The sequence below is a fragment of the Gadus chalcogrammus genome, chromosome 23 (assembly GCF_026213295.1).
Source record: "Gadus chalcogrammus isolate NIFS_2021 chromosome 23, NIFS_Gcha_1.0, whole genome shotgun sequence".
NCBI classification, from domain to species: domain Eukaryota; kingdom Metazoa; phylum Chordata; class Actinopteri; order Gadiformes; family Gadidae; genus Gadus; species Gadus chalcogrammus.
Window position 1 is genome coordinate 13,233,544 of NC_079434.1, and position 12,390 is coordinate 13,245,933.

General features: G+C 42.7%; 1 protein-coding gene across 3 annotated transcripts; it reads left to right on the forward strand.

Annotated features, from left to right (window-relative positions):
* The first annotated feature begins 1,993 nt into the window (after positions 1–1,993).
* tfap2a (transcription factor AP-2 alpha) lies at positions 1,994–11,872 on the forward strand. 3 transcript variants are annotated; one of them, XM_056584268.1, is made up of 7 exons: positions 1,994–2,053; positions 4,587–5,006; positions 6,038–6,089; positions 7,717–7,942; positions 8,823–8,941; positions 10,488–10,629; positions 11,584–11,872. In XM_056584268.1, exons 1-7 carry the CDS (start codon positions 2,003–2,005, stop codon positions 11,870–11,872), a joined length of 1,299 nt encoding a protein of 432 aa, XP_056440243.1. In that variant the 5' UTR covers positions 1,994–2,002. The 3 variants fall into 3 exon arrangements, with proteins under 3 accessions (XP_056440243.1, XP_056440241.1, XP_056440242.1); XM_056584266.1 differs by lacking the exon at positions 1,994–2,053 and adding an exon at positions 3,403–4,042; XM_056584267.1 differs by lacking the exon at positions 1,994–2,053 and adding an exon at positions 3,403–4,042 and having other exon boundaries at positions 7,723–7,942.
* Positions 11,873–12,390: the final 518 nt, after the last annotated feature.

Genomic DNA, 12,390 nt, shown 5'->3' on the forward strand with positions numbered 1-12,390 from the left:
ACTTAGCTTACTTCCCGTTACCTGTTTGCAATGTTATGAAGCCTTCAAACGACTTATTCCAGTCATCATTTCGCTTTTACTACGACTTCTCCCAGGAAGGGTGTAGGTGCACACACGAGCTTTGCGCATGCGTCACCAGGTTGCCGAGAGCGCTTTTATGGCCAGGTGAGCTGATCTTGTCCAGGTAGTAAGTAACGAGTAACTTCTGTGAGTAAAGCTGAGATAGCAGGATCGATCGATCCACCCGAGGTATCAGAAAAATGTCAATAATGGGCAAAATGGCGGAATGGCAGGTAGGCTATGTTCTGCTTATTTGAAACTAATGAGCGAGAAAAAAATGCGCTCGTTCGCTGTCATACTTGTTTGATTGACTTTTTTGAGGGCTGCACAAGTTGGTTTTTCTCCCGTCAAATGTACGTGCAGTATTTGTTTTCATTGCGTAAAATGTATGGAAAATATGCTTGTGATTTGATATGCCTCTTTACAAATATATAACCCACACCAGCCAGTTCCCTTGCTTTCATTTGTTTTGGTGAAGTGTCGTCTCTTCTTTGTGTTTATCGGTGCTCTGGTGTTTTGTGTCCAAATAGAATATTTGGAAAGTGACTGCATGTTTCTCTCACTCCATAGATATGTTGATAGTGTTCTAGGTAGGCTACACCTTAAGGCAATCCGCCCGCCGTTTATAGCCTATAATTAAACTAATTATCAAACATGCCATGAATTAGGCCTGTACATGCACAGTCCGATTTAGGATCAAAACTTGTAGACTTTGGAACAGAAACAGGACGAGCTGTAAACCTAAAATCCTACAGGGCTCGTGTTTGGAGTGATGTCGATGCTTGGGATGCGGGCGTCGGGGATTTGAAAGTTTAACAAAAAACAATTCCAAAATAAATACTTTCAAACTCAACATAAGTAAATCCATTGGGGGTTCACTTGCCCAGAAAGAAAGCGATCGCCATCAAAACAAAACTGAGACGGGCAAGATCAGCCCCCCCCCCTGCCCCTTCTTCTGGTAGTTGTGCGCTTCATGCGTCGGTTTTCATTTAGAACAACTGGTTGTAAATGTACCCCACCAAAAATGGTAATCCAGCTTTAAACGAAAGACCAACGCCTAAAGAGGGCCGGCGACCTGTCTGGTGACCCCCAACCTGCTAAGGTGAAGGCTGGGCCGGCGACAGGTCTGAGCCCGGCTCCCCCACCGCCGCTCATTCACATGAAACGAGCCCATGTTGTTGTGTTAATTATTTACATTCCCCCAAACCTGTGTCCTTACAGGTAGTCAATAGACCTGTATAGCCGCTTAGAATGGCTCACCTCTTTAGCATAACACAGAAAGATTCTCAAGGTCTACTCTCGGTCTCAATGGGTTAAAAATAACAGGTTTAGAAAAAAAAATACAAAATAGTAGGCATAGCATCGCCAGCCCCATCAGTCAAAGGAGACGCGGGAGATGGTTTGCGTGTGTGGGCCTTTTTGGGTCGTTCAATTCTTGCAAAAATTGGCTTGATCAATTACAAATCCATTGTGTGGAAAAAGTCTGAAAACATGTTTTAATTATAATAACATTCTAATAGGTCTGCACATAGGTTATCTTCACTCCGTTCTGAGGAAAGCATTGCCAAGAACTTGTATCTTCGTTTGTTTAAGGATAGTAAAACGCATGTCTTGTGCTCGTGTAGGTTAAACTCGTTGCTAAATAGAAGAAAGTATTACACGGGAGGCTATAGTTTTTACCTGTGTGCTGTCCATTGGTGTTGTGAGCAGCAGATGGGGGGGAATCAGACGGCTGTTGATATGCTAATGAGGCCCTATGCCCGCGTTATTACAGCGCTGCGCGACTCGTTCACTTCCACCATTAGAGGGAGACCTCACAGCGCAGACAGACAAGTCCACAGCTTCAATAAAAAATTGTATTTTTTTCTGAGCGGGAGCCCTATTCACTGACTGAGAACAAGGCTTAGGCGATACTTATACTCAATATCCACCTCAGCAATCCATGAAAATGCTCTGGAAATTAACTGATAACATTAAATATGAAGAATGTGAGGTAAGGGACTTGTGATTTGTTTGTATGGTTATTTTTTTATACTTAGATATGATTATGGTGTTTTTTAAGATTAGGCCTATGTGTTTTTGTATACTGTCAGTTTTGACAGTTTCACATTTATTTAAGGAATGCTCAGATACTATTTAACAAAATTAGGCCTAATCATAATTCCATTCTGCAATTAATATAGTAGGGTAATAGACCAAAAATATAAGCAATTGTACGAATAAACTACAATTAAGAATAACCACGATACTTATCATATAATTTTCAAAACTATACAATGTTTTCATAATTTAGTTTTTATCGATAATTTTCTCAATAAAATAATAAATTGTAGGCCTATTTAGTTATTGGATGTATATTATTCGAATAAAATATGTTTGAACAATATCGATTTAGTTAAATGTTTTTATAAAGCATGGGTTTAGTATTGAGAAAATATTATTCCTGTGAATTAATACGCGCGACATCTTTCCTTTAAAAGTGTAGTTCAGGGTCTATTCTATTTTAGTTATTGCATGTGCGAGCATAATGCATGCATGGCAAAGTGTCGATGATAATGCTGTTATAATATAAAAGTACAATATGTACAATATATACAATAATATTGCTAAGGTCCAGCGTGTTGAAACCAGTCCAACGTGTTTTTATTCGTGCACAATGAGGGGCATTGCAGTGACACCACGAGCAGAAAAATAAATTCTTGCATTTTATTATGCATGCTTTGAAATATAATATTCATAATTATTTAGTATCGCGTCGTCCTTTGGGTTTGAAGATGTAATCTTTGAATAAGATCGAATTAATAGGAGTCGATATGAGTTGTTGCATGCTGCTTGCAAAACGCGTGTGTTCGTACAATATAATAAAGGGTGTCTGTGTCTGTACGAGCGTTTTAAAGTATGGGCCACTAGATTCGAGAAGGGCTTTCAATTTATATTCCTGCTTTTTTCGGAAAGAAAGTTTGTTCGCTTGTCCTGGCTCTGCAGTCTGGTATTGTGGATTCATTCTTCACAAAGATACAGGGCAGAGAGGGCCGTGGAGGGAGGCGATAGCAGAGAATGGAATGAGCCGTACTGTAAAAACAGAGAAGGTGCCAGTCTAGGTGCTTATAGCGTTTGGCTGGATATTTTCATACAATCGAGAGGGGTGTACATTGTTTCCATCTACAGCCTCCTTCCTCTTTCTCTGCTCCTTCCTTCATTCTATCTTTCTTTCACTTTTCGCCTTGCCCTCAAACCTTTTAAAATGTCCCCCCCCTCGCTCTGATTCGTCCAGAGCTGGAGAATGTGCCTCTTTTTGTCTCCCTCTCTCGACTCCCCTCCTCACTCCCTCTCTCACTCACTCACTTACTCACTCCCTCTTTCTCGCTCTCCCTCCTCTCTCTCCCTCCCTCTCTCTCTCTCTCTCTCTCTCTCTCTCCCAATCGCTGATTAGATATACTGATTTCTTCTTTCAATGGACGTCATTTAGTGCAGACTCTGCCTTGAGTTGCCTTTCCTCGCTTCACGCTCGATTTCCGACCATTCTTTTCCTTATTAAGCATTCGTGTCATATTAATAGTCATGAGTATCTTCTATTAGGAGTCCAGAGGAAGAGGAAGAACGAGCAGATCTGTGCTAAATATGAGCTCAGGCGAAGGGACGGCAGCACTGTGATAGAACCGGGAGATCGGGGAGAGAAAAGGGATACCGAGAAAACTTTCAACCTAAACCCACCCAGACCGTCCGTATCTGCGATTTTTAGTCTCAAATGAAGGGCAGTGGGAATCTAACCAAATTCTGATGGATTATCGTCCCGCCGTGGCTCGTATCTGACCGCTGGGCACCGTGATCTTTGCAGTGTGAAAGCCGATTTCTGAGTGGTTTCATTTTTGTTGGCTCAGAAATCCCTGTTGTTTTTACAACGTTTTTTGAACTAAATTTCTTCTTTTTTTGAATCGCACGAAAACCATTACAGATGTTGGTGCACAGTTTTTCCGCGATGGTAAGTTGCAGGGCTATGGGACCGATACTTTGATCTGAATGCGTTTCTGTCAGCATGGTCACTAGAATAACCCTTTGTAATTATAGAAATGGGCTACATACAGTGGGCCTTGTTCAAAATGTGTTTGAAATTGTATCAGACTTGGTCATCTGAAATTGTGTAGTGTTTATTGTTATTGTTTACTTTTAGGTTATTTGCAAATGAATATGAATCTTAAACAATTATCTTATGTTGACATCCTATGCACTTTTGTTAAGGACATCGTCCTTTCAGATTCTCTTATATACGCTTTGCGACTTAATTGTTATGATATCACGTTTTGGAGCGTCCATATGGCTCCTAGATCTATTTCGAGGAAGCTTCTTGGGCTATATAGCCTATTGGATTCCGGCCAGATATGAGACTGCTAAACATTTTCTCGCAACGCCTCAGTTGGCCTATACAGTGCTCTGTAGTCAATTTTGGTGTGTAAATATTCTTAAAATGACCTCCAAAAGAGGAGTCTTTCCTAACCGCGTCTCCCTCCATCTCTCCCCCCAAATAGGACCGCCACGACGGCGGCAGCAACGGGACAGCTCGGCTACCTCAGCTGGGCGGCGTTGGCCAGAGTCCGTACACGAGCGCCCCGCCGCTCTCCCACACGCCCAACTCCGACTTTCAGCCTCCATACTTCCCGCCACCCTACCAGCCCATCTACCCGCAGTCTCAGGACCCGTACTCGCACGTCAACGACCCGTACTCTCTGAACTCCCTGCACGCCCAGCAGCAGCCCCAGCACCCGGGCTGGCCGGGCCAGAGGCAGAGCCAAGAGAGCAGTTTGCTCCACCAGCACCGCGGCTTGCCCCACCAACTGTGTCGGGAGTATCGCAGGGAGGTGCTCCTACCTTCGGGCCACGGACTTGATTCGGGACTGTCAGATTCTATCCCTATTCATGGAATACCTCATTCTTTAGAAGACGTCCAGGTAAGAATCGTTGGCTCTTATAGTGTCATTTAAAATGAATTGCGTTGGCCTAATGTGTATAGCTTACTTTTTACTATTATTATTAATGTACATTATTAGAACTCTAACCATTATGATTATTATGATTATTTTTAGTTATATTATTATTATTATTATTATGCTGCTTTTCATTTATTTGGAGCAGGCCAAAAATGAGCATGAATCTACTTTATTTTAAGAACGAAATAAATGAAATGGTTATAACTATCGGTTGTCTTTAAATGTTGGGGCAGTTTTTACTCCATAATTACGCCTAATTGACGATAAACGCTGGTTGTTGTCTTACGTTATTAGTAGGCCTACCAAGTAGTAAATTACTTTAAATGTTTGGTTTTAATGTTTGAATGTGTAAATTATATGACTTCCTTATTTATTCAAAGACAAAAAACAACAACCTTGGTTCGGATGTTAAATGCGAGGCACTAACTATATTTAAAAATACACCTGAGAGCGACTGTGGTTTTTAATAGGTTATATGGACATCATTTATAAAGCGTTATCTCCTCAAGAATCCCCGATTAAATTGGAAATATTCTTGGGAGTTTTTATAAAAAAAGACGGAAAAAAAGACCAATGATTTTTAATTAGTTCATAGGCCTTTAATAGGCTGAGCTGCCACAATTACTTTCCAATCTAGATTAGTAGTTTCCAAGCTAGTGTGGCAATCTAAAGGCGAAATTAGGTCAATATTATAGGGCGACACAGCTTTATTATTTAAGTCTGTGTTTGTATGACAATCGCTGAATGTGATACACTCGAAATTTTTCTCAATCTATTTTTTTTTTGTAATTATATATTTGCCGTCGAATTAATTGCAAACATTTATGGACAGAAACACCACGTAGGCCGAGAGCCTCGACGTTGGATAATTGTGTTCGCTAATGGATGGGCTTGTTCGTGCAGAGCACCCATGCGTGCATTCGCTCTGAAATGAGCGTACAATTCATTTTTATTTCATCCTCAAATTGTCAATTTTTGCGTTTTTGTCTTAGCATGTCGAGGACCAAGGAATCCACATTCCCGACCAGACAGTAATTAAAAAAGGTAAGCAATTTATTTTAAGATATCAAGCATGTTTCCGCAAGCTGCACACTCCACTCCAAATTTAACCCAAACACACACACACGCGCGGACAGTCTCTCGCACGCACACACACACACACACACACACACACACACACACACACACACACGCACGCACACACACACACACACACACACACACACACACACACACACACACACACACACACACACACACACACACACACACATGCACGCACAGACACGCGCGCGCAAACACACACCACGCTCACACACGATTCTGCTCGAGCGAACTCGATGCAATGCGGTAATGCCTGACTGATCTGACGGGGGCTAATACGCAGTAGCCTATTTTTCATTACATGGTTTCCAAGTGCATCAAACTCGTCCACCTTTTTTTCGATGATGGAATTTACTGTCAGCATTTCAGAGTAGCGAAAGATGAGTAGAGCTGGTGGGGCTTTGTTGCTTTATTGTATGGATGGTCAAAGATATAGGCGTGGGCTACATTATCTATGTTGGAAGCCAATGGCTATTCGCCTTCCATGGTGGAATCTAAAATGGAAGATACTGGTGCTGTAGCACAGAGAAGCACGCGAGAAGCCAAGACCAAATGCACACATTTCATAATGATAATAATAATAATAATCTCATTTGTAACGCCAACCACCCTTAAGTAGGAATAAAATCACATGGGTCCATTATAGATTATTGTGTATTTCCTGTTGTCTTTATTTGAGGCGTGAACTTCAGAGTGAATTTGATTGATGGGAGTACACCACGAAGTAGCCCTTTTTCACGGTCAGATGTGTAAGGCCTTGCGCAATGTGCGAGCCTTTTGTCAGGTCAAATTAGATGCGCACGAGATAGATCTTGAGAGATGCTCTTTCTTCCCTTCCCCACATCAACATGATAATTGGCTTCTTATATTAGTAATCTCAAGAGTTCGTTTGACTCCTATTGTCTCTATTAGGCTCCCCTGAGCCATTAATGTCACAAGTGATCTATCCAAAGGCGCACAGTCCCCTTTGTCTCTGGTTACTGCGCTCAAAAACGGTGTAAAGCCCGCTGTAGCCCCCCGATGTGAAATAACACGGGCGACGGTGCTTCGCTGGTAACAGAGGAGAGGTCTAAATATGTAGACACCAGCGTCGCTGTTGCGGCTGCACAATCGATCCCAGCGTCGCGCGCCATGGACCATACAGGGCTGAGCGCGGTTCTGGGCAATGTTTTCGTTTAAGATGTCGCGATTGGAATAATATCTGAGCGGTTATAAGGACAGTCATGTATATCTATGTGCCTGTGGTTATTTTTCGACAAATTGTGTTCCCTATCGTTATGACTAAGATTATAGTTATTATGATTATGAACATATTTATTATTATTATTATTATTATTATTATTTTCTTGGATTATTGTTTGGATTATTGTGGTGATTGCTTATGAGTTATTTAGTGTACACTAACGTAGCCAGGGCTATACTTGGGGGTCGATGAACCCTGGTGTTGGGCCTAAACCTCTCGTCACTGTTAGTTAAGGCTTTGCATTGCACGACATTCACAGAGCACGTTCTCTCCTTCTCCCTCCTCTCCCTCTCCTCTCCACCGCTCCCTCCGTTTCCTTGCTAGGTCCAGTTTCTCTTTCCAAGAACAACAACGTCTCTGCCATCCAGATAAATAAGGACGGTCTCTTCGGCGGCGTGGTGAACCCCAACGAGGTGTTCTGCTCGGTTCCGGGTCGCCTCTCCCTGCTCAGCTCCACATCAAAGTACAAGGTCACTGTGGCGGAAGTACAGAGACGCCTCTCGCCACCCGAGTGCCTCAACGCTTCTTTGCTGGGAGGGGTTCTGAGAAGGTGAGGCGGTCTAGAAAATCCCCCCCCCCCAACATCTCTCTAACTCTGCCTATTTCTCTATCTCCCTGTCGGTCTTTCTCTCTCTTTTCATCTCTCTCTCTCTCTCTCTCTCTCTCTCTCTCTCTCTCTCTCTCTCTCTCTCTCTCTCTCTCTCTCTCTCTCTCTCTCTCTCTCTCTCTCTCTCTCTCTCTCTCTCTCTCTCTCTCTCTTTCTCTCTCTCTCCGGTTCACCCTCTCTTTCTCTCTCTCCCTCTCTCTCTCCCCACTGAACTCCCTTCATTTTCTCTACTCTCTTTTTCTCTGTACCAAGAATAATTAAAATCGACCAACCATGACACCTAGCTCCTGCATTTAAAGCAGGGGGGTCTGTTAAATTCCATATTAACTTCCTCGGCGCACTGAATTTCTCGCTCTCTTCTCCCACCCCTCCCCCCTCCACTCGGTCTCTCTCTCGCTCTTCATATGTAGCAGCCCGCAAATTAATGTAGTAGGCCTAGTCTGTTTCAACCCCAGCTCTATAGGCCCAGTGAATGTATTTCAGATGAAAACATGGGTCTCCAATGAACTTTTTAGTGCTGCAGATATGCAGTTGGTATAAATAGGCCTGTTACTATCAAGTATTTATTAAATAATTGCATAAACGCTAGTAGACCTATTTGACAGCGGGGCTGGTTGGTTAATTCATTTCAGATCGACTTTAGCGCTATACGTTTTCTTTAGACAGCCTGATTTTGAAATAATCTATTTTAAAGTTCATTCATCCATTTGCACATCTTTTTGATCTTGGGGAAAGTAGGCCTGCGCCCCTCTATATTATAAATGATTCTTCCCGCGAGATTATCCAAATGCTCATATCTCTATTTTGTGTGTTTTGATCATAGGGCCAAGTCTAAGAATGGAGGAAGATCCTTAAGGGAGAAATTGGATAAAATTGGCTTAAATCTACCTGCTGGCAGACGCAAGGCGGCGAACGTTACCCTGTTGACGTCACTAGTCGAAGGTAAGTTCTTGTTTGCATTGTGAATCGCTTCATTTGATCGGTTCCGCGATAGCAGGTGCCTGCGAACAAGGGGTTTCTCAGTGCACAGAGCGCTCGAAATCAGCATATGCGCTCATCCGTGTAATTTGGACTGACTTTGCCTCGCATGTAATAATGCATGAAGGATATGTATGTGTTTGGAGAGGGAGAATGCTAAAGGCCTGCTGATAATTGTAAAGCCTTTACAGCATGGCTCTATCCCTTGCTCGGTGTATACTTTTGTTGTGGTCGAATTTGAAATCAAGTTAATGGCTGGGCATGGCTTACTTATGAGCAATGTGTGAACAATTCGTTTATTTATCCATCGCAGATGTCTTAAAACTGTGATATTTGTGTTACAAAAATCATAGTGGGGAGGCCTGGGACTGATGACAGATTGCTGTGGATGTCGGTGCATATTTTCTGTTGCATGTTAATGTGTGACGCTGACCTATTGAGAAGCCCGGCCTTTATAATATGGGCACATTAAGGAAAAAATTACTCAATTATGTCGTGTTGTGTTAAAATGTATTTTCCACCACTGGATAAATCCATTTTGCTTGCAGAGTTGAGGCATATTATTCAGTGCAGTGGTATTTGGTGTGTGGTGGGTTTTAAAGGTGAACGGCTGCGATGGTTCATTGGTCCCTGTTAATCATTATTGCAGAAGAACACCGCTCATTGTGGTTCGTTTAAATGTGGTGCTGCTGTGTGTTACGTGATATTTGTTGTTGTGGTGGAAATGTATAGTGATGCTTTTGGCCAAATGTGAATGGGCTAGTGTACGAAGGCAAACGGATCTATCTTTTTTCTTCCTGAAGGGCCTTTATTGTTTATGATCCACTTCATTTTATGGAAACGAGTATACTGGCCTTCAGCTCTGAGACTAATTGGCGCATGCGTCCTTCCGGGGTACAGTCAGGAAACCCGGAACCCCGGCATTAAAAAAAGGAAAAACTCAACTGTTTCAGGAAATTAAAGGCAAAGACTTGGAAAAAGAGAGTGACCCCTCGACTTGGACTCTGATAAAGACTCCGATGGATTGGAGTCTGCTCATTGCTGAGGCATGTAGGCCTAATGGGAAAACGATAGCCTACTTTTGAAAATGGATTCTACGAGCATGCATGCATTATCATAACGACAATAATGTAAGCAACGAGTCATAGGTAATCAATGACATGGGGTTAGACTTGGCGTTCCATCTGAGTGTGCATTTCATTCACTGCTATTGTTTTTACCCTTGTGTTACACAACTAACGATATTACGCATTACGGCTATACTGTGGGCGTCGGCATATTCACAACTTGCAGATCTCTTTTTATACCATTGCTTATTGTTGGAGAGGTCTAAATGTGGTTTGGGCTTCATCAGTCTGACAGAATAGGTCATGATTTGAAGGCCTGCTCTGGACCCGTGCGCATCTATTCGATTGGTCAGTTGGTCATCGGGGCAGTGTTAATTGGTGTGCGGGGCCACTTCGGGGCCTATGACACACAGACGTACTTATTGCGATTTTTCCTTTCTCAGGCGAAGCCGTACATCTTGCCAGGGATTTTGGTTATGTATGCGAGACAGAGTTTCCAGCCAAGGCAGTAGCTGAATATGTAAACCGTCAGCATTCCGACCCAAACGAACAAGTCCAAAGAAAAAATATGCTATTGGCAACGAAGTAAGTGCTATTATCACATTTTATTACACTCATATTATCACTATTTCATTAGATCAAATTCAGAACGCATATTAAACACACTCACACCCGCGCACACACAAACACACGCATGCATGCACGCACACACACACACACACACACACACACACACACACACACACACACACACACACACACACACACACACACACACACACACACACACACACACACACACACACACACACACACACACACACACACACACACAATAATGAATTGTAAATACATTGTATGATGCAGTTTAACAGAACCCAACACCGGTGAAGCTTTCAAAACAGATACGACTATTATTCAACTTACAACAGTTTGACTATGATGTTGTTCTGAACAGCGGGCATTCACTGACTAATTCCTGTTGCATCCATACCTATTTAGTCATAATTAACTCAGTTAACAAACATTTGTTTCACAAGCCAACCGGCGGTATTTGAAGTAGGCCTATCTTTCACTCATAACCGTTTAATTATTATATAGGCCTATATGAATCGACTTAATCGACACAGCCACAAATAGGCCCAACCGAGCAACAACCATATTATCGGCGCTATAATGGGCTGTTGTGTTAATAATAAAGCCACACTATAAAATAGCATTACACATTTGCAGCCTTTGCTCACGCAAACCCTTTTCGTTCAAATTCCTATTAGATCAAGCAGAAACATAGTTTAGTTTAGCCTGTCATTTAAAGAAAATAAACAGGATACACACAGGATATACACACAGCTCTCAGGCCGTCCCGCACTATTGATGATGGGCGCCTGATAATTAAACAGCTGTCAATTATTATGACAGCGGATTTCATCACCATCGGTGTCAATGTTTTTTTTGTCGATCAAAGCTCTCGATAATGAGCTGGACTTTTTGAGCTCTCTGACTGGTAATTAACGCGACGTTTTCTTCACCCTCCTTTAGGCAAATTTGCAAAGAATTCACAGACCTGCTTTCCCAGGACCGCTCGCCGTTGGGGAATTCTCGACCACAGCCTATTCTTGAACCCGGGATTCAGAGCTGCTTGACCCATTTCAGTCTAATTTCTCACGGATTCGGGACCCCCGCAATGTGCGCGGCCCTCACCGCGCTCCAGAACTACCTAACCGAGGCTGTAAAGGCCATGGACAAAATGTACCTCAACAACAACCCAAACAGTCACTCAGACAGCGGGTCGAAAGGCGGAGACAAAGACGAGAAGCACAGAAAGTGATTCCCATCACCTGCCAAGTTGCCCAGTCGTCGCCCCCCCCCCAACCCCCCGCCCCAAAGCCCCCACCCAATATAAATATTATAAATACATCAAACATATTATTGATCGAGTTGAACGTGCCATTTCCTGGTCTCGCACCGATTTACGTTTGTTTATACTCCACCACTTCTACTTTGGATTCATGAGGATTGGAAGCAAGAGTTTTCTTCCGAGCATCCACCAATAGGAAACAGGCCTGTTCAAAAGAGAGAGAAAAAAATAAGCCACGCCACAGAGGAACTTCTAGCCGGTGGGAGACGAGGCGTCCTGCAGCATCCGGAAGACCTTTTTCTATGTAGGCCTACTCCCCTTATTTTTATGAGCTACAACGAACGGATTGAAAACACAGAGACCCTAATTCTACGATTGTAGCCATGTGACAACAAAAAAAAGCAAAAGAGGATGAATTCTTATCAGTATTGTGAATAATAAACTTGAAAAAAGAAATTCTCCATAGCTCCATGTCATCAGTTGTAGAC